General features: G+C 31.4%; 2 protein-coding genes across 6 annotated transcripts; both read left to right on the forward strand.

Annotated features, from left to right (window-relative positions):
* The first annotated feature begins 12,309 nt into the window (after window positions 1–12,309).
* LOC114750755 (stem-specific protein TSJT1-like) lies at window positions 12,310–15,342 on the forward strand. Its single transcript, XM_028939360.1, has 5 exons — window positions 12,310–12,585; window positions 13,763–14,003; window positions 14,383–14,503; window positions 14,801–14,910; window positions 15,044–15,342. The coding sequence occupies exons 1-5, from the start codon at window positions 12,383–12,385 to the stop codon at window positions 15,077–15,079; spliced, it is 711 nt and encodes a 236-aa protein (XP_028795193.1). The 5' UTR covers window positions 12,310–12,382; the 3' UTR covers window positions 15,080–15,342.
* Window positions 15,343–22,318: 6,976 nt separating this feature from the next.
* Window positions 22,319–24,553, forward strand: LOC114750753 (nuclear transcription factor Y subunit C-3-like). Of its 5 annotated transcripts, none has more exons than XM_028939355.1 (3): window positions 22,319–22,450; window positions 22,640–22,795; window positions 23,350–24,553. In XM_028939355.1, the coding sequence occupies exon 3, from the start codon at window positions 23,368–23,370 to the stop codon at window positions 24,178–24,180; it is 813 nt and encodes a 270-aa protein (XP_028795188.1). In that variant the 5' UTR covers window positions 22,319–22,450; window positions 22,640–22,795; window positions 23,350–23,367; the 3' UTR covers window positions 24,181–24,553. The 5 variants fall into 5 exon arrangements, with proteins under 5 accessions (XP_028795188.1, XP_028795191.1, XP_028795190.1 ...); XM_028939358.1 differs by having other exon boundaries at window positions 22,640–22,764; XM_028939357.1 differs by having other exon boundaries at window positions 22,731–22,795.
* The last annotated feature ends 527 nt before the right edge of the window (window positions 24,554–25,080 follow it).

Below are 25,080 nucleotides of genomic sequence, written 5' to 3' on the forward strand. Positions count from 1 at the left end.
TATTAGATGAAAGGACTTCGTTTGATTAGATGAAGCATGAATATACAAGCAGTGCTTCTCTTCTTAATTATAAAGAATACCAGTCAGCATCTGGAAGAACCTATCAGGTCAGGTCTAGAAGGAGGAGTCAAGAAAAATTTGTATTTTTTCTTCGGAAGTGACACATACGCTTTGAGGAATTGCCGAAAATTATGCAGTGCTTCTCATCTTAACAATAAAGAATACCAGTCAGGATCTCGAATATTGCTGAGTCAAGCTTTCCAAAAGTTGCAGGTTTTCCAAAGAATATAGCGCGAAGAACCTGTCAGGTCAGAGCTAGAAGTCAAGAAAATTTGAATTTTCCTTCCAAAGTCATACACGCACTTTGTGGAATTGTTGAAAAATATACTAGACTCCACGAGAATGTGTTTGTATCTTTTTAACCAAAGGGTGTTGAAACGTACAATGGATATGTGGCAACCATTCATTTGGAAGACAAATTGCACAGCATCTAACAACCATTCAAATGATGGCCACCATTCATTACGAGAATTTTTTGTACTTAAAATATGCACTAAAACACGAGCATTCCTTCGGATTTTAGTGGAGGGTTTGTTTTAATTTTAAATACAAAACTTCTATTCACCTTTCTGTCACAAATTTATAAATTTTTTCCCAACTCTCTATCCATGGATGTTAAGAAATGTTTTCATTAAATGAGTAGTTTCTAATGCCAATAGTTGAAGAAGATATTTTAGAAAAATCAACACATATTTTTATAAATAATCTACTTAACTAATTTTCTTAATATCTACAAATGAGTTATTTAGCTCTCAAATTTGAGATCAAAGGAAGTACTACCTCCAGTCATTAATATAAGATCTATTTTACTAATTTGAGTAGATTAAAGAAAGTAGTTAAATTAGTTTACTTCTAAAAAATATGTATTGATTTTTCTAAAATACTCTCTTGATTATTTGGGTTGACACTACTCTTTGATGCAAACTTTCTTAATATATGCAATCCATAAGATTAGTTTAAATAAATAAAAGAGACAAAATGAATTGAGTTCTTATATTTAAGACTAAATTTGATCTCCTACTAGCTTTTATATTAAGCATTGCGCCTAGTATAATAAAAAAATTGTGCTTGAAGATAATTAAACCTATAGGAAATAGGAGTGGCTGAAATAAAAAAGAATCTGATTAAGATCTTGAAAAGGGGGAACAGGTTAATCTCAAGTAGACTTCTAAAGCAGTTATTATGTGGTTAAATGTGTTTTACTTTTGAATTTTATCCTATACTTTCTAAATTATATTTATTATAATATTTTATTAATTTTATCAAAACTTTTATTTTCATGCCATAATATTTTTTTAATCTAATATATCAATTCACTTTAAATTTAACTTTTCAAGTGATATTTATTTTGACTCGTTTACTTATTGAAAAAAGAAGAAGAAAAAATTTATTCAAATATTTATTTTCCTTCAAATTAGAAAATAACAACGTCAAGAACAGTTTGGAAACTTGGGCTTGGCCCACGACCAAAAATACACAAGATATGGAAAATCGGCCCACATGGGAAGAGCAGGGATTTAGAAATTTTTCTTTCTAATATCCCCTCCTCCTCATTTGTCTCCCGCATTCCCTCCATCAAAACATAGGCTATTCTTTTAAAATTAGATGGACTATTGTATATTTTATAAAACTCAAAGAAATGAGTAAATTCATTTATTCTATCAGGGCCTTTGTTTTTGGCCAAATTTTATAAAGACTTGTAAACATGAAATAGTAGAATTTATTGGAAATATTATATATCATATTAATATTTACGCCTATATCAGTTTGAATATTGATCTTTTTATAACTTACAAATACCATTCTCCATGCTATAGTACATGTAAACCAGGTAGCTTTTCGCAATACACAACAAACAAGAATACAATGGTCCTGCAGTATATCCTGCTTTATATCATATATGATAAGTTACGTATCTGATTTGAGTATATTGAGAAAATTGGCTAAGTTAGTCATTTGTAACATACATGAATTGATTTTCCTACAATACCCCCTTTTAATCATGATTATCCTTAGATGGAAACCTCTTGACATGTGTGATTAATGGAGATACATTAGAAAATGAATTACAAATTTGATGACAAAATGGATTAAAGTCTTACATTTAAGACCAAATTTAATTTATAACTAACTCTTATATTAAAGATGAAAGTTACTACCTCTGGTCCTTAATATAGGAGTTGGTTGACTAATTTGAGTAGATTAAGAAAACTAGTTAAATTAGTTGTTTCTAATAAATAAGTGTTGTTTTTCCTCTAATATTCTTGTTAATCAAACATATTGGCTAAAACTATTATTATTACAAGGATTGCCTTGAAAAAAAATAAGTAAATATGAGAGACAAAATAAAGTGAGGCCTTATATTTAAAACTAAAATAAAAATTGAACGAACTTTTATATTAAGAAATCAGAGTTAGTATTATATACAGTGTACTGAGTATCTAGTAGGGAAAATGGAAAAGAATATTCTGGATTCTTTTCTTTTTTCCTGACCAAACAAAGGGCAGAATAGAAAGGAACAGCCCAATGTTTTTGTTCCATGCAACTTGGGGTGAGCTGGCTATAATGCTCCAATTTGGTCTGCCCCACATTTCTCTTTCAGCTTTTTCTCCTCCCAAATTATCACATTCCACCACTATAGCGAGGTGGTAATAGGAGTTAATTCATCAGGTTGATGAGATGAGTTAAAATTAGCTTGCCTTCTGCCGAGTTAAATCCCAACCCAGCTCATTGTACTATCAAAACATTTTTTTTTTACATTTTTCAAAAGTTTATTTCTTATTATTAAATTAAATTATAGAATTTTACAAATTAAATTCAAGTTGTTTCTATTTTTTTTCAATGATATAATTGAATTAATCCCAAAACTTATCAATGCAAACATATAATTTATTTTTTTGAATTATTCTATCAATATAAAAACGATAAATCAATATAAAAAATCGAGTTTGATGTTTCTAACATGAATAGACAAGGCTGTGTTAAACTACTACTATTTATCAATCAATTATTAACAAAATAAATTGCCGGGCGCCGTATTTTTATTATTTTATTATTTATGTCTCTCTTTCTAATTTTTTACTGTTTGCAACTAAATTTGGCAATTTGCTGGATTTTCATTTAAAATTTTATTCTAATCAATAAATTTACTAGCAGACAAATAAATTATTAATTATTTATATAATACTAGTACAATTATTAAGCCTAGTTCCGGTCTGTGAACTGTGAATTTAAACTGTGGGCGTCACAGAGGAGCGTGAACTGTCGCCTGTGCTTATCCGGCAATAATAATTTCCACGTCAGCTCAGCTTTTTTTATTCCATTATTATTTCACTTTTTCAAAGATTCCCTACGTATGGCTTTTGGACACCACCAAAGATTCCATACCCTTGCTCATTTTTTTATTACAAAATCAATATATTATCGCATTATTATTAATATATAATTCATTTTGAATTCCGTACAGATACATGAAACCTATTAAATTAATATTTCTGCCGGCGTATTAAATTAATATATTTACACACATATTATAGGTTTTTTGGTAATCCTCCTAACATATTATGCACAATAACTTATAGTCAAAAATAAACGCCATTTACACCTCTTTTGATAAAAAAAAAAATTGACTAATAATGAATATATATTTATATACACATGTGTTTGCAATTATTGTTCAATTTTAATCCATTAATTGCGGACAAATCAGAGTCATTTCATGAGCTTCATCCTTTGAAATATTAGCTCTCAATTTATTTTAAAATTAGTATTAAGATAATATTGTATTATCATAGCAGATCATAAAATAATTAGTAGAACTAAAATTTTTGTTTGGGTGGTGTGACTCAAATGTTATCAAACTCGATTTGAATATACATTTTGACTGTTTTAATAAATTAATTTTTTTGCCAACAGTTTTGATAAATTAATATCAAGTTTTAATATAATCTTTCTTTCTTTCTTTTCATTCAACATAATATTTCAGATTTTTTTTAATTTTATTTTACAGTTAAGTTTAAATTATGAACCTATCAATATACTACTTCCAGTCCTTAATATAAGACCTTATTTGTCTTTTATTTTAGTCCTACATATAAGACCCCAATCCATTTTGTTTCTTATATTTATGTATTTTTTTAAGGTAGTCCTTCTAACAATGATAGTTCTAGTTAACATACTTGATTAGCAAGGATATTTTAGGAAAGACAATACACATTTATTATAAATAACTACTTTAACTTATTTCTTTAATCTCCTCCAATTAGTCAACTAGATCTTATAATTAGGACCGCATTTAGTATTTTTTAAAGTTACAAATCAATTATATGAAGTTTGGTAAGAATTACATTTTCCATGAGAGGTTGAGAAATTCAGTCTCACAATATTGTGATGTTATAATTAAGATCTCTTTAGATAAAAATTATAGATCATTAAATTACTAGAAGTTGGATTAAAAAAGAAAATGCGGTGGTAAAGAGTAATATTCAAGCAGTAAACACATTTTCGTTTAGTTTATCGTGGCCTTTCTAATGAAACAGTAGTATAATTCGCAATCTCCATATCCAATATAATACTTTATTAGATTCTAAATATAAAAATTAGTTAAAAAATTATTTTGATTCTAAATACAAAGTCTTAATTCAATTTATTGTCTTTTAAATTTGTAGTTTTTTTTCAAATTGTTCATAATGAGGGAATTTCAATCAAGGAGTAATTCCAACAAATGATGAAAGAGAGTATTATAGAAAATCAATACATCTTTTTAACAAATAACTAATTTTCTTAATCCATGTCAATTAAATATTTAGCTTTTATATTAAAAATCAGATAGAGTAATTCCCAATTTACACAATTTAAAAAGATTGAGTCCATTTTGCTAGCAAGAATTAGCACAATTGATGAAGAGTCAACTCATCACCTACAAAGTCATGAGTTCAAATCCAGTTGTCGATATGAAGACCTTATTGGTAAGCAACCTATCAGTACCTCTGTAAGTGTTTTCAAAGACTAGAGACATGTTCTATCCCAGTGAATTCCCAGACCCAACTCATCTAAACTTTTGTTTGTCAAAAAAAAAAAGATTGAGTCCTTTTTCCGTTATTTATGTGGGCACGGGCACATGCATATGTGTGTATATATTATTGGGAAAACCATATTGAAGGTACCTATACTTTCTCTCAATTTTTAATTTGGTACCTATGTGTTTTTTTCCCTTTAATTAAACATTTAATTTTATCTTTTTAGCAACATTAGCTCTTATAACTTTGTTCTATTGATGTTTTGAGTCTCTATATAAGGATTAATGATGTTAATAGAGGAAAAATAAAGATTTAGTTAAGAACAAAAAATACATAGGTACCAAATTGAAAATTGAAAAAAAGTATAGGTACCTCCAATATGGTTTTCCCTATATTATTCTTAGGAGGACATATGATAGAATTGTAATGACACAAAACATATCATCATGCCGCATTGTGCAAGGTTTTAGAGTTTGATTTTGCTTCCTTGCTGGCTCTTTTTTTCCTCCTCCTAACCTTGAAAGCTTGAATTTGCATGCCTCTCTTATAAATAATAAATAAAAGAAACAACAAAAACAAATGCATTCATTTATAAAACAAATAAAGAAAAAGGAATTTTCTATCTTATCTTCTTCCAAAGAATCTCCCTTTCTAACTAGTTGAGGAATCCAAGTCGCAGAATCTGTTTGCTTCTTGTCCCCATCCTCAGGCTGCGTTTGATTCTGATCATATAATTAAAACAGTTCTGCAAATTAATATACGGTACCTCAGAAACCCACAAGCACCTTCATATAAATATATGCGTGTGTGTACGTACTTTTATGCTTTAATCACATTTCTTTAATGCTTATTTATGTTCATTTGTCTTCGCTTCAATACAAATTAAATCGAATTAATTAGACTCCTTTTGTTTTTAATTAAATTAATTATATGTATAATTTATATGATATTTGAGCCTATGAATACCCACAGATTGATCTCAAAGGTCCGCCCACAGTTTTAGATTTCCAAGTTTGATTGATTCTTTTGTCCTATTATCGAGTAAATTCCACGTTGGATGCTTATTTATCACTTAATTCTGTAAAATAAAAATATTACCCAAAAAAAAAAATAGAATCATTTTGGAAGTTCTCAAGAGTTACAGGCAGTACGTAGGAAATTTGCACAAGGTTTATTGGCAGGTAATTACCGTAATATTGAAGACGAAAAGTGAGATTGTGCTTAATTTAAATTTAGATTCCTTTATTTTTTTAGGGGAAAAAAAAGATGTTAATTCCTGTAATCCTTATCACAAGGCACATATCACATATGTTTGTCTCACGTAAATGAAAAAGAGGTGGTCAAGTTATTAATTTTGTTTCAAAATTTATAAAATTTTAATTTAATTCACTCGTCTTTAAAAGTTAAAACCATAAGTTGCATTATGATGAGCCATGGTGGAAAAAAGGTATAACAAAATTTTAATATAGCCTGTCTTGAGGATACGTGATTAAGACCCCACATAATGACTTATAACATAAGAAACATTTATTCCTCCTAAAAAATTCCCAAATTGAACTTTAAAAATATATTAAAACTATAATATTATTTGAACTTTTCAAATTTCGGCAAGATAGTTTATACAAGGAAAAGAATTTTTCTTTTTTGTTCTAAATATAAGATTTAATTAGAGTATTTATTTTCGTCCTAATTTAGATCATCTTTAGTGATTATACATGTTAAGAAAAGGATAGGATTTTTATCAAAGGACAGTTCTAATGCAAATGATTAAAGATAATAATTAAAAAAAACCAACCCATATGTTTAATAAGCAACTAAATTACTAAAAAATAATCAAGATTCAAATTATAAAAAAAATAATTACTTTAATTAATTTTTTAATACATACAAATTAATTATCTAGTTTTTATATAAGAGAATGAAAAGAATGTTTTTTTAGGATGTGTACTAAAATTGAATGTGGTAGTAGTTAGGGCTTAATATATATGAAAAAGGAGAAAATTAAAGAAACTGATCGTGCATCTTAGGAAGATTAATACACAAATGAAAAGCAGTGAGGTGAGGTTTAAAAATAGTGGACAGTTTTGGTATTATCCGGGGGAGGCTTACTTTTAGTCTTTCACCAACCGTAATGTTGAAAACGGCCTTCGCTCTGCCAAATTCTTGGATCCGATTGCACGCATATGTACCAAATCAAGAAACACAAATCGAAATAAAATTAAGCAAGCGAGAATTTATTTATTTTTAATGCCAACTTGTCTAAAAACACGTCATTTTGGCCTAATTAATCTGAAGTGAGCTTGAATCGTGCCAAGAAAAAAATACTACTTCCGATCCTTCATGTAAGAACCAGTTTGACATTTAGAAGTGTTTGGATAGAAACGAAACATAATTCTAAAAGTGATTTTACGATATATGAAGTAAATAAGTGGAGGAGTTTATCTCAATTTACAGAAAAGTGCTTTTGAGAAACACTTTTACAGCTTCTCAAACAAGCTCTAATTGGGTCTTAAATATAATATTGCATCCAATCCTAATTATAAGACCCAATTGACTAATTTGAGGAGATTAAGGAATGAAGTTAAGTTAGTTATTTGTAATAAATCGTTATTACTTTTTCTAAAATATCCTTACTAATCAATTATATTGGTTAGGACCACAATTAATAGAAGGACTATCTTGGAAAAAATGCATAAATATGAGAGACAAAGTGGATTGGGGTTTTATATTTAGGACTAAAATAAAAGTCAAACAGGGTCTTATATTAAGGACTAGAAGTAGTATTACAATTCATTTTTTTCCTTATATTCATCCAATTTTTCTTCAATGTAATCATTACAGTAATTGTACATATTAAAGGTTTCGTCAAATAGTAGTTTTAAGTAATACATATTATTAGCAAGAGTATTATAGGAAAACAACACATTTATTTCAAATAACTAACTTAATAAACTTTTTTAATTTGCTCAAACTAACCAACTAACTCTTATATTAAAGAATATATATAATATTTGAAAAAGTCCTCTCATTTTGGCTGTATGAGATCAGATGTTGGTGCTTCAGCTGATCACAGATTATCAGCTTCTTGCATAGGAGTTTTACGGTAGATGATCTTGATAACCAGGCAAAGGACACATTTAAAGCAGCCTAGCTTCTTATCTTCCATAAGTTAGATAAGATTTGATTTTAATCATAAGGCATAAATCAACTTTGTTTACTAAAATATTAATTTTTGGGATAATATTATTTTTAATTTATGAAATCTAATCCCATTTTGATTTAGGATTTAGTAACCAAAACCCCTCATTCTAAATTCCAGATGCAAAAATCAAAATGAAGTCAAACTTCAATAACTATAGATGATATTAACTTTTAATTTGTTATTCAAAGTATTTTTATTAACTACACATAGTGGGAGAGTTCTCATCATGTGGCAATTATAATGCACGTGATTAGAAAAGTACTCCCTCCGTTCCTTATTATAAGAGACAAATAACCAAATTACGTTGATAAAAAAAACAGTTAAAATTAGTTGAGGACAATTAATGTGTAAAAAGTATAATATTTTTTCCAATAATACCCCTATTAATAAGGAGAGAGAGTATGAGAGAGAATAATTAAATTATTAAAAGAAAGAGAAGTGGGAGGGAAAGAGAATATGAGTTGGAGACAAAATAAATAGGGGTAAAATAGAAAATCAATATAAAAAACTAGAGACAACTTTTAAGTGTCTCTTATATATGGGAACATGTTATAAGCATCAAATGTCTCTTATAATAAGGAACGGAGGGAGTATTTTAGAAAAATTATTACACTTAACTACAGCGGAAAATATATGTTGTTTTTTTAACTGAAAAATTTTAAATATATTGAAAGGCCTAATATTCCTCCGGTCCTAAATATAAGATATTTATACTAGTATGTATAAAGATCTTATATTTAGAACCGGAGGAGTACTTATTTGGGATGAAAGACGCAATAAAATCAGTCGAAATTTACGTACAAGTCTTAAATTAAAATAAGACATTTATTTGCAAATAAGTTTTGCCATTGATCTAGTCTTTTGTGGCATGGTAGTAATTTATTCACACATCAGACATTTATTGTTTTTTATCTTTTATTTTTGTTTGTGGAACCATGCATCATAAATATCCCATGGAATTTCGTCTATTTTATTTTATGAACTCTCTATTGGAGTTGGAATTTTTGTGTGTGGTGTAGGCGCAAATATTTTTTGGCATAATTGATATATCTATTATATTCCTTGTACTCAGAATTTTAAAAGAACTTTAAAAAAATTAATTAGTGTCATTAGGACTATAAAACCCTGGTGCGGATCGGAATATTTAGATTTTGAAACAAGGCGTCAATATGATGCAATGATCAAATAAATAAAAAAAATCTCGCAACATCAATTAATGGTAAAAATCTCTATTAGTCTAATTATTCTCCCACTATTGAAAATTTATCTACGATCAAATATATCCTTTTTTTTATGATTTTATATATTATTTTCTTAATTTTAAATATAAAAACTAGTTAACTAATTTATACAAATTAAAAAAAATTAGACAAGTTAACTTGTAAAAATAGTACGCTGATTTTCTAATTTATATATATTATTTTATTTATATTAAAGCATCATTAATATATCTTATACTACCTAAGGTCTATAATATAATATTTAATTTGTCATTCAAATTTAAACTAAAAACTAGATTTTATGTTAAAAAACCGAGATGATAATAAATATGAGAAATAAAAAAATTAATATATTATATTTAGAATAAAAATTAATTTCCAAATTAATTTTTATATTTAAGAGCAGAAGGGATAATATTAATATTTGGGCAGAATTAAACAAATATCTGCCGATAATTAAACAGAATGCATGATTTTCTTTTTTTAGGCCAGCAACAGAATGTATGATACTTAAGCATAGTGGCGTGTTTTTTGTTATTTTCTATTAGAAGATATTAATTAAACTGAATTTTGGACTTGAATTTATTTATCTTGTGAATTGACGTGGACTCCCCACCGCCTTTTTTCTTTCTCAAAATTGTGTTTTGGCTTTTACGAATCTGAATCGATAAATACGGTAAAAATAATAACAAGAATACGACAAAATGTCATCCCCAGAAGCTAGCGGGTTGCTGACGTGGCAAGCAAGTAAAAGGCTCCCATGTAAGAATAGCTAGGGGTTTTCTCAGCAGATACCATCCCACCCTTGAGATTTTTTTTTTTGAAAAAAAAGACCAAAAACATATTTTATTTTTTATTTTTTTTATTTTTCCTTTTTTTAAAAAACCTTTTTTGTTGATTTGGCTAATAAAAAGAGATTTCTTTTTTAGCGTCCTCTATACGTATGGCTGGCCGTTAAGTCTTCCTTTGTAGGAGATCACATATGTAAGATTTAATCAATATACTAGTATTAATCATACAAATAAGAACATATTTTTATGTAAGATGGAGCCTAAAATAAGAGTTTTAATCATTTGTGATACCGCATACAACGTAATATAATTTTAAATATTATATATATTGATAAATTATTAGTAATATATCTCTGTTTTTTTTATTACAAGAGGTTAGAGGTACGTTAATAAAAATAAATAATTAATATGCAGACAAATTATATTTTTTATAAGGCTATAGTTTGTAATTACTTTTAGGTGGTAAAAACATAGTGAGCCAGTGAACACGCGCGCGCGCGCATTTATATTAAAAACATGTCTCTAATTATTTATAAGCTATTAATTATATAATATAATTTTAAAATTATTAATATACAAAAGAATATATTTACATATAATATAAAATTTATGAAAAAATATTAAACATTTTAATCTTTGAATAGTGCAACTCATGAAAATTCTCATCTGCTTTAACTATAAAATAAAAAACCCAAAATTATTTTTGTGAACTTTTTTTTTAAAAAAAGTAAAATTGCTGGAGGTGATGGCATACAGCACGCAACCAAAAGCGAGGGACGTCTTGTGGGTCCCGATCTCGGCCCAGTGGTCGGCTGGGGACCAAAAATTCACGAAAATTGACATGGGAGGTCCTTTAAATTTTATTTAATGTTAGAAAAATTCAAACAAAATTTAATATTTATAAATCAATTTTTCATATTTACAGCCTGAATTGTGCCACTTATAAGTCAAATTTATAAATGTTAAATTTATTAAGATCTATTAATGCTAAGAAAAATCACAAAAAAATCATAAAATTTGAAAAATTGCAGACAAAGACCTATTTAGAGAATTGTTATCAAAACCTATATTATTATTGTCAAAACTTATAATAATATTGTCACACGTCTCTATTTGTAATTTTTCAAATTTCACGAATTTTTTGTGATTTTTCTTAATACTAAATAAAATTTAAAAGCCTATATTTAATTTTTTTATTTTATAAATATTTTTTTTTCAAAATCCATCGTACTTGTGGCACATGCCATGTGCAATTTAGATTCTCATATATATAATTTGTATCATGAATGTATATATAATTATGCAAGAATTAAAAAGTTGAAATTAATACAGAAAACGGAGATAATAATAATAAAATAAAAGTACTAGTCTACTAGAAGAACTTAATTGTCCATACACGGTCTTTCTCACTCACATTTTTAGATCAGGTGGATTCATATGTTTGGAAGAGCCTAATTTGCCCTTGAATTATTATTATTGTTATTATTTTGTCAGTGCCATGAATTATTAGTTTATACTACTTCTGGTTTTTAATATAAAAGTTTATTTAATTTTTATTTTGATTTTAAATATAATATCACAATTTACTTTATTTCTTATATTTATTTATTTATTTTAAGATAGTCTTTATAATAATAGTAGTTCTAATTAATATACTTAATTAGTAAAAATATTTTAAAAAAATAACACATATTTATAATAAATAACTATCTTAATTAATTTTTTAATGTATTTAAGTTATTCAATTAGTTTTTATGTTAACGACAGGAAATAGTAGTCTATACGTATTAATTTTACTTGTGTGTCTATATATATGTAACTTCAGAATATCTTGTCTAGTCTTATTTCCGTTCCTAAAAAGTAAATATTCTTTCTTAAAAATTAATTCATTAATTCATGGCCGATTTATAGATATTGCCAAACTACGTTTATCCTACATAATGACTAAAGTACCCTCGTCCCTTCCATCTATAAAATCCGGAAATGCATCCGCTCTCATTGCATTCCCGTTCAGTGTTATGTAAAGCGTGAGCTCCTCGGTGAGATCGAGGGGGGAAGTTTCTGCTTCAATTGTGGTTGAGCAGTTCGAGAATGTTGGGAATCTTCAGCAGCTCCATCGTCTCGCCGCCGGACGAGCTCGTCACCGCCGGCAACCGCACGCCGTCGCCCAAGATCACGGCGGCCGCTTTGATCAACCGCTTCGTCCAGACCCACGCGTCCGCGGTTTCACTGCAGATCGGAGATCACGTGCAGCTCGCTTATACTCACAGCAACGAGACGCCATGGCAGCCCAGGTAATTAATTAACAGTTGTTCCTTCTCTAATTTTGTGTTGATTCTCCGAGTATGGGTGCTTGAGGCAGGTGAAAATCTTTTGATGCTTGTTGCTGACCGAATAACAAAAAGAAAGAAAGAGAATAAAATAAAGTAGTAGGATTATAAATGAAGCGAACTAATATAAAATGAATTTTCATCCAGATATGGAAAAAGAAATTCATTCAGAAATTTCCGACGAATACAAAGAGATATAAACTTTAAAATCTTGCGATCGGTGACGTTATGATGTGGTATTAATCTTCCTGAACTGTATTATATGTATTTTCTGGCTTAGATTAATTTTCTCAGCTACCAAACAGGCTTGGACGAATTGTCCAATAAAGCGCCGGATATTGTAGATAAAATAGGAGAATAGGCCGGAAATAGGTGCCCCAAAAAAAAGAAAACTAAGGGGGGTTGGGAAGGGGTAAAACCGTAAAAGCAGTGGTTAGTGAATAATAGATCAGGAAACCAGGGTTTAACCAGTAACCTTTTGACACGCATAAAGATTCGCGGGTGATCCAATGGTCATGATTCCGCGATGATACAGGGATGAGGAGCATTTTTGCATGATGACCACGTGGCGCCCCATGAATGAATGACAATTAAAATTAATAAATAGGAAGCGGCTGTGACTGTGATCGCAATTCACACGCTTCTTGTGAAGTCAAACAAACTTCTTCCTAAAGATGTGGTGTAAGAGTTACTGATCTGATCCGCTTTTGGATTAATTGCAAACAATTGATTTTGCTCCTTCCATCATTAATATAAGATCTATTTAATTACTTTGATTAGATTAAGGAAATTAGGTAAGTTAGTTAATTATGAGAAATGTGATGCGTTTTTCCTAAAACACTATAATCATCTTTCTTAATACCCAATCTCCCTCTTCTACTTGATTATAGTTGAGGGAGTATCCATAGGGGTAATTTAGAGAAAATTGATAAATATAAGAAATTGGTCTTATATTTAGGACCAAAACCAACTCAATAATTGGATCCTATATTAAGGATAGAAGGAATACTTTATATAGGTGAGATGAGCTTTATTGCAGCCAACTTCCTGTATTATCTTTAATTGTGAGAAAAACTTCCGCAATAGAGTTTGAAAAGGAAGAAGTATGATGGAGATCTGAAGAGTGGGTTAAAAAATACAGGTCATTTGCGGTGAAGGACGAGGTATTCTGCTTATTTGAAGGAGCTCTGGACAACTTGGGCAGCTTAAAGCACCAATATGGACTGGGCAAGTCTGTCAATGAGGTGGTTTTGGTCATTGAGGCTTACAAAGCGTTACGTGATCGAGCGCCCTACCCGGCCAATCATGTTGTAGCCCATCTCAGTGGGAGCTTCGCTTTCATCGTTTTTGACAAGTCCACTTCAACCCTCTTTGTGGCCTCCGTAAGTAATACTACCTTCAACTTTTAATATAAGAGTTAGTTGACTGACTTAAATAAATTAAAAAAATTTATTGAGTTAGTTTTTTGTAATAATTAGGTATTGTTTTTTCTAAAATACTCTTACTATTTGCTAAAACCATAATTTGATCAAATATTTAATATGTGCAACTACTACAAAAACTATTTTAAAAAAATAGATAAATATAAAGGACAAAATAGATTGGGATCTTATATTTAAAGCTGAATTGAAAGTCCTGAAGTAATACACATATATGTATAACTTTCCACATATTGATTTTGGTTGATGCTCCACCCCAATGGCCACTTATATAGCTTTAGAGTACTGTTGCTAAGAACAATTTGCTTATAATTTTTTGCAGGACCGATTGGGTAAGGTTCCTCTGTATTGGGGAATTACAGCTGATGGATATGTAGCATTTGCCGATGACGCAGAATTGCTGAAAGGTGCCTGTGGCAAGTCACTTGCTTCTTTCCCTCAAGGTGGGTTGCCCTTTTGGGAAAAAAAAAATGCTGGTCATAGGTGTGTCACCAAGGGTTAAGTTACTCTTCCAATGGGATGATATGATAAATTCTCAGAAGATCAGACTCATATGGGTATATTATTTTGAAACTAGAGATCTAGAGAGAGAAATAAAAGGAACATGAAGAAAAATGTCTTGTTCTTTGAGGGTTGTAGAATGAGATTGCTTCAAGTTCTTTTTCTTTTTTCTTTTTTTTTTCCTGCCCAAAACTGTTGAGGTTCCTTCTTGTCATTGACGCGTTTTTGATATCGAGCAGGATGTTTCTACTCAACAGCAATTGGAGGATTGAGATCCTATGAGAATCCTAAGAACAAGATAACTGCAGAGCTTGCAAAGGACGAGGAAATCTGGGGGGCAACCTTCAAGGTAACAAAATTAGACGACTTTGAATAGATCAGTTGCTTGCAGAAGCACGTTCTATATATATAGGCTAATATCTTGTAACCCATTATTACTTGCATAATTAATAACTTGGCGGGATGAAATATATTATCGTCAGGTGGAAGGGTCAGCAGTTGTTGCAGCTACAGAATAGAAGATCTTTTTTTCAAATGAGGAACTGTATGATCCTGTGGAATGTAATAAGGTTGTGGTGATAGAAGTGGGACAAGTATTTAATATATTAGGGGCTTTATTATTCTCCTTTGATTCCTTTGTTTAGATTATGACGACAAAAAAAAGAAAAGAAAAAGAAAGAACAAGTTCCTCATTTAGATCGGATTTGCCTTGTTCCTATCATTGTACAGCTGCTCTTTTCACTCTAATAAAATAAATTATGCATCTGCTCTGTGATTCTCTACTCCTTCCTTTGTCTCATTATACTGGCGATGAAATTCCTGCAGCAATTAAGCTGGCTACAAGTGATTGGTTTTCTTTATTGTCCAAGAGGGATCAATGCTTTCTCCGATCCTTAAGAGGTCATTAACTGGTCTACGTAAATTATAAAAATTTATTAAGTTAGTTATTTATGATAAATAAGTGTTATCTTTTTGAAAATATTCTCATTAATCATGTGTATTGGTTAGAAGTACTATATGATAAAACTTTTAATATGTGCAGCTACTACACTGATTACTTTAAAAAAAATATAAATATAAGAGATAAAGTGGATTGAAGTCTTATATTTATGACTAAATTAATGTCAAATTAACTCTTACATTATGGACCGGAAGTAGTAGTCATTATAAGATGCATTAATTCATTGTTCCCATTTCATTTTGATTTGGAAGTTCAGAGTTTATTCCAAACTAATAATTATGAAACATTTTTGTATATAATGTTTGTGTACAACATGAAGCGTCAAATCGAGTCTTGCACTTCAGTTTCGCGTACTTTGAGCTGACTCTGTTTTGTTTTGGAACAAACCCTAATTGCTCTGCTTTTCGGGTTGGTTAGAAGTTGATTTATGAATAAATAATTTCAATAATTTCAAGTCTCCAGGCATATAACACTCAAACATTTTTCAAGGTATTTTTTATTACCTCGTCTATTTGTTTTATAACAGAACAATTTTATTTAAACATAAATAAAAAGATACATAAAAAATGTTGGCCCAATATATCATAAAAACAGTAAAATGCGCAATAGCTCAATACAAAGAGAACGGTACAAACTACAAACACAACCTAAAAGTGTTTTTAAAAATTATTTTCACACAAATTGAGATAAAATTATTTTCACATAGTTATGTCGTGTATAGTAAAATCTAAAGTTAGATTTAAAATCATGATTTGATTTTCATTTAAATACTTTCTAAAAACAAAACCAACCCACACTAAAATGTGTGAACAAACATAAAACAGATAAACATGTAAGTTTGTCTACAAAATTCATCAAAAGAAATTCAGATTTGAAATTCTATATTAGTGAGAAATTGTTGTGGTTGCAAAAATCTAGAAGTCAATAGATTCACCTTGGGGATAGGAAAACTCACTACTATCACCTTAAAGAGCTAGTCCAGCGACGTAAAAACAAACTTTCAATGTTGAAGAATGATATGGGTAACTGGACCTCAGATCAGAACATGTTAAAAAGCCTAGCAACAGATTATTTTAAGAATCTCTACTCACTTGATCAGACACCTTCAACAAGATTCAACTATTCCTGTACTTTCAAATTCTATGATTACTGCCATAAATTGTCTAGTGACTAAATCTGAAACTAAGCAAGCTCTTTTTGACATGGAGCCCCTAAAATCTCCAGGAGTGGATGGGTTGCATACTTTGTTCTTTCAGTCTCAATGAGAAAGAATAGGTGGTTCTGTTTATAACGAGGTGAAAGCTATTTTTGAATGAGGTGAGATCAATCCTCTTTTCAATCACATGTTGATTGCCCTCATTCCTAAGGTGGATCAGCCTTAAACCGTCAAGGAATTAAGACTGATTTGCTTGTGCACCACTTTTTATAGGCTCATCACAAAGATTATAGCAAACAGACTCAAGCATGTCATGCCTCTTTTAACCCAACCATTCCAATCAAGTTTATACGTTGGCACAACTTCACAAACAACATAATCATAGCTGAGGGGGTTATATATGCCATGAAAAGGAAGGTTGAAAGCCATCAAAATTGATCTTGAAAAGGCTTTTGATAGACTCTGATGGGACTTTATAGCTAACACTCTCAAGGAAGCTCACTTGCCTAATCAAATGATTAATCTAATTATGGAATACATTACCACTTCTTCCATGCAAGTACTTTAAAATGGAAAACCATCGGATACTCTTACTCCATAGAGAGGCATCAAACAAGGAGATCCACTCTCCCTTTACATTTTCGTCCTCTGTATGGAGCAACTAACACAGGCTATCTGCAAGCACGAAGATGAAGGTAGATGACGAATCATAAGATTGGGTAGACAAGGCCTACCCCTCTCTCATCTGTTCTTTACTGATGACCTTATCCTCTTTAGCACAATTAAAGCTTCATAGCTTCAGATCGTTGGCAAGATCCTTAATGAATTTTGTGCTTCATCTGGTTAAAGAGTTAGTCAAGCTAAAACCAGAATTTACTTCTCAAAGAATGTATCTCCCCACGATACGAATGTAATTTGTGCAGCTTTGGGGTTTTAGAAAACAGATGATTTAGGTAAATATCTTGGAGTACCCTTGCTTCATAAGAGAGTAACACGGGATACCTATCACTATATTGAGAAGAAAATTCAAAGTAAACTCTCAAGCTGGAAAAATAAAACTCTATCACTGACAGAATGAATTACTCTAGTACAGTCGGTTCTATCCACAATGCTGATGTATGCCATGCAAACTACTCACTTACCAAAATCCTATTGCGCTAGAATTCAAATACTCATCAAGAACTTCATTTGGGGCACTAATGAGCAGCATAAAGGGGTCCATATGATCGAGTGGGGAAATATGTGCCAACCGAAAAGATGTGGTGGCTGCGGTATTAAAGATCCTGAACACCAAAATTCGGCTTTCTTATTGAAGCTAGTTTACAAACTATTCTCGCAGCCTGATCTTCTATGTGCAAGGATTATGAAAGCCAAATATGGATGGAATCATCAGGAGCAAAACATTAGCAAAACCAAGAGTGGATCTGATCTTTGGAAAAACATTGTGAACCCATGGGAAGATTTGGAGATAGGTCTAAAATAGGAAATAGGTGATGGCAAGCAAGCTTGTTTTTGGAAGGAACATTGGGTGGGGGGACTTGGGACCTTTGAAGAATCTTTCCTGTACGCCAATTCCTGAAGATCAGCTCGACAAGCCAGTTAGTGAATTCATTGATGCAAATGGAATTTGGAAATGGAATGAATTTGAGTGTTTACTGCCACAGGACGTTCTGCAACAGATTGCACAAATCCAAGTGTCACGCATGGCTGATATAAAAGATAAATGCGCCTGGAACTTCACAGCTAAGCAAGACTACACTGTCTCCTCAGGCTATGAGTCGATTATGATGAGCAAATGGAATAATGAGAATCCGAATCAGGACCTTGTTTGGAAATGACCAGGAGCACAATGGGTTAGAATTTTTTTATGGCCTGCAATGAGCAATAAACTGCTCACTGATACTGCTAGAGTTAGAAGACATATGATTGACAGCGAGATGTTTGAAATCTATAACAAAGTCACGGAAGACATCAATCATGTCCTAAGATGCTGCACACTCACCACCTCCTGCTGGAATCTTATAGTGCCAAGCCACCTTCAAAGCTGCTTTTATAATTATCCCTTTGATATTTGGTTAAAAATGAACCTGCGATCCAGAAGCACAGACCCTTCGTGGTGCACCTTTTTTGGGATTTTATGTTGGAAACTTTGGGGGGCAAGAAATCGCAAGTTATTCTGCAACGAAGACACTCAAGCTTATCGTCTGGTGAGTGTAGTGATAGCCCTTAGCGAACATACTGCTAGAGCAAAGGATATTTACAATACAATTTGCTTAGACTGACCCTCAACTCTTTTGTAATGGCCCCTTGTAATCACTTGTACATATTTCATCATTAATGAAATATTCCTTCACTAAAAAAAAAAAAAGACCCAATAGCTTTTTTTTTTTAAAATCAGAGTCATCAACCTCTTTTGCCGTGTATAGTTTATTTATTAAATATAAAAAGATTAGGAATTGAGTTTTAATTGAGTTAAAAATTTAAGAACTGAGTGTTAACGAGTCATAATTGAGGGACTGAGTTGCAAATGAGTTAAAACTTGAAGGACTGAAAGATTAATTTTTTTCTCATTTTTATAATGATACCCCTTTTGATCTATAGCCTATTTTGTCGGGAAAATGTATTTTGACGTAAAAAATGGTGAAAAAGTAAAGAAACAAGGAGAAATGGCAGCTAATTATTTTATTAGAGTATACAATGAACAAAACGAAACATCGCTTTAAGGGTTGATTTAAAATTTGGTCGGCACAAGTTAATTTCAAAATATACGATCAGTAAACCCACTGGAATTAAAAAAAGTATTAATTAAACAAGTTCATAACTTTGAACATCAAACAACTCTCAAAATCAATTTTTTTTCACAGTAGTGAAGCTCAAATTTATTATATAACTATTATTGACAACTTAAACAATTCTAAATGTCAATTTATCAACCAACAGCAAACTAAAGATTTCTGGTTTAATATTTTTTGTTCTCAAATATTCAAACAATAATAATATCAAGGAAATGTTGACCTTTTGTTCACACGGATGTGTTTAAGTTGGCACAAATTGCAATTTTGGCAGCTTATCTTTTTATCAGAACATAATTTTGAGATGGCATCACGTTACACTGTCACTTTATGCCCAATAAACATATTTATCCTATAATATTAGTCTCCGATACACTAGCAAAATAAAGATTTCCAGTTTAATACTTTTTGTTCTCATTATTCAAATAATAATATTATAAAGCAAATTCTTTTTTTTTTAACACGTCACGAGGCATGATTTGAAAGTGCATTAATAATCCAGAGCGCGGAGAAGACGCAAATTGTAGTTACAAAAAAGGATCTGCATTACCTCCACTACTCTTTCAATCCTCTTTTCTTTTCATTATTTTCTTTTGGGTTAATTAATCTGCAAGTCCTTATAATTTTAACTAATTTTGAACCAGATCCTTATAGTTTTTTTTCTTTTTATCAAATCCTTATACTTGCACATGTTTTTAAGTAGGTCCTTGTACTTATTTTTCTTTTTATTAAGTCCTTATAATTTCACTAGATCTTTAGTAAGGTCCATGTAGTTTTAATTTTTATTTATTAATTAAATATAAAATTAATTAAATAGATTAATACTGAAATATAAAATATTAATAATTAAATTAAATTAATAATTATATAATAAAAATAAGTAATATAAATAATTAATTCAGGAAAGATTTTCGGAACAATTAATTTTTTTTGTTGAAAAAAATAAATTATTATAATAATTCATTATTTTTAGAATATTATTGTTTATAAACTAATATTAAATAATATATACTATTTTATGTTTATAGAATAGTACTATTAGAATTTATAAAATAAAGAATAAAAAATTTAAGGACTTAATTAAAAATAAGGTAAACTTATAAGAACTTGATAAAAAGAAAAACAAGTGCAAAGACCTAGTTAAAAACATGTGAAAGTATAAGGACTTGATAAAAAGAAAAAAGATTATAGGGACCTAATTCAAAATTAGTTAAAACTATAAGGACTTGCAGATTAATTAACCCTTTTCTTTTTCTCTTCACGATTATTGGATCAAAATTCCAATAGTTCAGGTTTAACATTTTATAAAAATAATATTATTAAAAAAATAAATAAATTTAAACTGCTAAAATCTAGTCTCAACAGTTCGTAAAAAAAAATTGAAAGAAATTTGTTCTATAATAACAGTCTGCAACTATAAACTGCTTAGATTAGATTTTAATAGTTTAAATTTATTTATCTATTTTTTATAATAATATTTATAAAATGTTATAAAATATTAAATCTGGACTATTGGAGTTTTGATTCAATGGTTGTAAAGGGAAAAGGAGAGTAGTGGAGGAGAAGAGGATGGGAAGGGTAGTGGAGAGAATCTAAGTCACGAAAACTTGTCAATTTTGTCATCAAAACGTATCTAATTTTAAAATGGGATGATCAGGACAAAGTAAATATTGCTAGATAAATATATGTAATATATAATGTTTTTGTTTCCCGCGCAACAATACGCTAAAGTTTTTAAAAATTGTAGTTGTGAAAACTTGTCAATTTTGTTATCAAAATGTATTCAATTTTAAAATGGGACAATCGCAATAGGATACTTTGAATACCCTTAGATAAACATGTGTAATATATAATATTCTTGTTTCTCGCGCAACAACATACTAAAGATTTAAAAATAGCTGTTATAAAAACTTGTCAATTTTGTCATCAAAACGTATCGAATTTTAAAGTGAGACAGCCGAGACAGAACACTTTGAACACCTTTAGATAAACATGTGTAATGTATAACATTCTTGTTTCCCGGCATCAACACACTAAAGATTTAAAAATAGCTGTTATAAAAACTTGTCAATTTTGCCATCAAAACGTATCCAATTTTAGAGTGGGACAGCCGAGACAGAACATTTTGAACACATTTAGATAAACACGTGTAATGTATAACATTCTTGTTTCCCGCGCATCAACACACTAAAGATTTAAAAATAGCTGTTATAAAAACTTGCCAATTTTGTCATTAAAACGTATCCAATTTTAAAATGGGACAGCCGAGAGGTGACACTTTAAACACTTCCAAGTAAACATATGTAATGTATAACGTTATTGTTTCCCACGCAACGACACACTAAAGAATTAAAAATAGATGTTATAAAAACTTGCCAATTTTGTTATCAAAACTTATCCAATTTTAAAATGCGATAGTCGGGAAGTGACACCTAAACACTTCTAGATGAACATATGTAATGTATAATGTTTTTGTTTCTCTTGTAAAAGCACACAAAGGTTCTTAAATTTTTTTTTATAATTCACATGTAATGATATATTTTGTGGGATAAGGTGAAAAATTCTAAAACATATCATTAAAATTTCTGGCAAAAAAATAATTCTCTTTCATAAACACATAGGGACCTCCTTTGGGATAGTTACAGAACTCTTCCTTATTAAATTTCGTTTGCAATTTGGTCAAGAAAGCTACCATTCCAACAGTGCCTGCTTAGCCACACTAATTTGTCTCCTTCTGGTTATATTGTCATTAACTCGTTCCTTCGAGGGCAAAATCGTCCCACCGCAAAACTCCAACGAAAAGCAAATGCATTAAAACGAACCAGACCCGCGCTTCCTTGTTGTGCTCATCACTTTAACTCCTCTTCCTTCTTCTTCCTTCACTCCAAGCCTCTCTCTCTCCCCTCCCTCCTTATCTGCTTTGGAATTGAACGCCAAGTTCGGTTCCAGAATTCTCTCTACCATTTGAAGCTGAAACGAGGTATGTCCTTCTCTGTGCTAGTTTTCACTTTCTTAGAGTGTGCATGTTTATCAGATTCGATGAATTTCATGGCCTCTCCTTGTTTTACTGTTGATTTGATTGTTACCATCCGAAAGTGTTGATTGATTCACAGAGTTTAACTGATGTTGCCTCCTTTTTTTAATGTGTACGCGTTATCGATGACCATAGTTAGATGAATTTTTGGCTCTCTTTATTGCCGTCACCGGTTCTTACGGGGAAAGCTTATTAAAGGGGACTGTTCATCTTGTTATCTTGGCAGAGAGCTGGCCTTTGTCATCGTGTTCCTCTTCTGGGTGAGAATTTGTTATGCGCAGAACACTGCATGTAAGATATATGAGAATATATTCCACAGAGCATCCATTGTCAATTCAATATTGACATATTAGATTTTTATTTTATTTTCTTTTTGTTTAGTCCTTTCGATCTTTTGTGCATATGGCTTGGTTTGGTTGAGAGAAATCGGTTAAGGTTTTTATGTATCTATGATTTATCAATGAGTTTGTGAGGCGTCAAATAGCCTGAAGTTGCCTGCAGAATGGTCTGCAACATTTTGGCAACCCAAATCTCTTCGGTTTCATTCTTATAATTCACGCGATGACTGATATGCTCTTTGTTGAATTCAATATAATAAATCCACCCGAATGATCTGTATGTTGGCAGCCTTCTCTGATTAATTGAACTTGTACCTCAAGAAATAAAAGGTAAAGCTTATCATCCTCAGGGCTAGATCTAAAGATTGAGTTCAAGAACCATCCGACTGAATATCTTGTAGTGGACCGTGATATAATCTCAGTACAAATTATATTATGTTTTGGTGTTTGGACTGGTAAAATTTTGGCTTTGCCTTTCGTTTCATGGTGTACCTACTTGAATGACAGATATAAAGTTGAACAAGAATGGATCAGAACCAGCATGGGCTAGCTGCAGGAGGAGGAATGTCTGGTGTTTCTGCTCAAGGGGCATATGGAATGAACCAATATCAACCTAACCCAATGATGGCTGCTCCTCAGACTCAGACTCAGTCCCAGTCTCCTTCTCAGGCAGCATCAGGTCTTCCTGCATCGTCTTCTTCCTTCCTGAGAGAGCAACAATATGCTCACCAGTACATGCATCAGCTTCAGCAACAAGAGCTGCGGCAACAACTGCAGAACTTTTGGACTAATCAATACCATGAAATTGAGCAGATTGCTGATTTCAAGAATCATAGCCTGCCTTTAGCTCGGATCAAGAAGATCATGAAGGCTGATGAGGATGTGAGGATGATTTCAGCTGAGGCTCCAGTGATATTTGCCAGGGCCTGTGAGATGTTCATCCTGGAGCTGACACTCAGATCTTGGATCAATGCTGAAGAGAACAAGAGGAGGACACTTCAGAAGAATGATATTGCTGCAGCGATCACCAAGACTGATGTGTTTGATTTTCTGGTTGATATTGTGCCAAGAGATGACTTGAAGGATGAAATGCTCCCAGGTGTTCCTAGAGTCCCAGCAGCAGCAGAGAATGTTCCTTACTACTACATGCCACCTCAGCAAGTTGTGGGTCCCCCTCCTCCGCATTCTCCTCATTCTCCATATGGTGCTCCAAAAGTGATCATGGGCAGGCCTGTGGTTGATCAAACTGATTATGGTCAGCCACCACACCCTTCTTTCTCTGCACAAGTCTGGCCATACCACCAAAACCCCCCATCAAACAACAATTCAGATTCTTGAGGAGAAAAGATAATATCATTACTTTCTGGGTATACAAAAGTGCAGATAGTTGGAGGACCAACAGGAAACCAGAGCATGTTCTGCTTTTAATGGAGTCGCCCAAATGTCAAAAGAAAGAGCCACCAGCAATGAGGAAGTCACTAGACGTCAAGATCATGTAGAGCCGACTGCGTTTATTGAGATTCAAGAGTCGTTTTCGTTTTTCTTTTACCCTTTTTTTGCTTCTTTGTTTTTTTTTCCCCCTTTCTTTTGGTGTCAGGATAGTCAGTTTCATAGTGAGCTGGAACATTGCTCGTGTATTGTTGCTGGTGGGAAAGTGACAATAAGTTCATCTAATATCTACTTATGGTTTGTAACTTCGTTAGTTTGCTTATTAATCTTGTTCATCGATTGGATGCAGGAAGGGGAAGGGGAAGGGCAGAATAGGGAGAGGCAAAAGCAATATGCAATTATTCCAAAAATGAATAAAACCAGATATGTTCTAATACTACTAAATATCCGAAATATCTAAGAATCATCATTAATTCATATCCCATCACTGAGCTAAACATTGGGAAATTATTTATTGTATATCCCATTATTGATCTTTGTATATCAGTAACCGGGTGACACACATTTGGTAGCACGTAACATCAGAAACACAATAGGGCAATGAAGTCGAACACAATGTTTTAAGAACCGGACCGGACCGGACGGTTGAACCGGTTGAACCGTGACCCGGACTCGTTAACGGCTCGGTTTGGACCAAAAAACCGTTCATATAGTTGAGCCGGATTGGACCGGAGTTGAGCCGTTATTAAGCCGGAAACCGGAGTTGGACCGGGAACCGGAACGGTTTTAAGAAAACCGGACGGTTTTTTAGCCTGACTGAAAAAATACTAAAAATTAAAAAAAAAAATA

This window comes from Neltuma alba, unplaced genomic scaffold, assembly GCF_004799145.2.
Source record: "Neltuma alba isolate B1F8T4 unplaced genomic scaffold, ASM479914v2 tig00006631_pilon, whole genome shotgun sequence".
NCBI lineage: Eukaryota > Viridiplantae > Streptophyta > Magnoliopsida > Fabales > Fabaceae > Neltuma > Neltuma alba.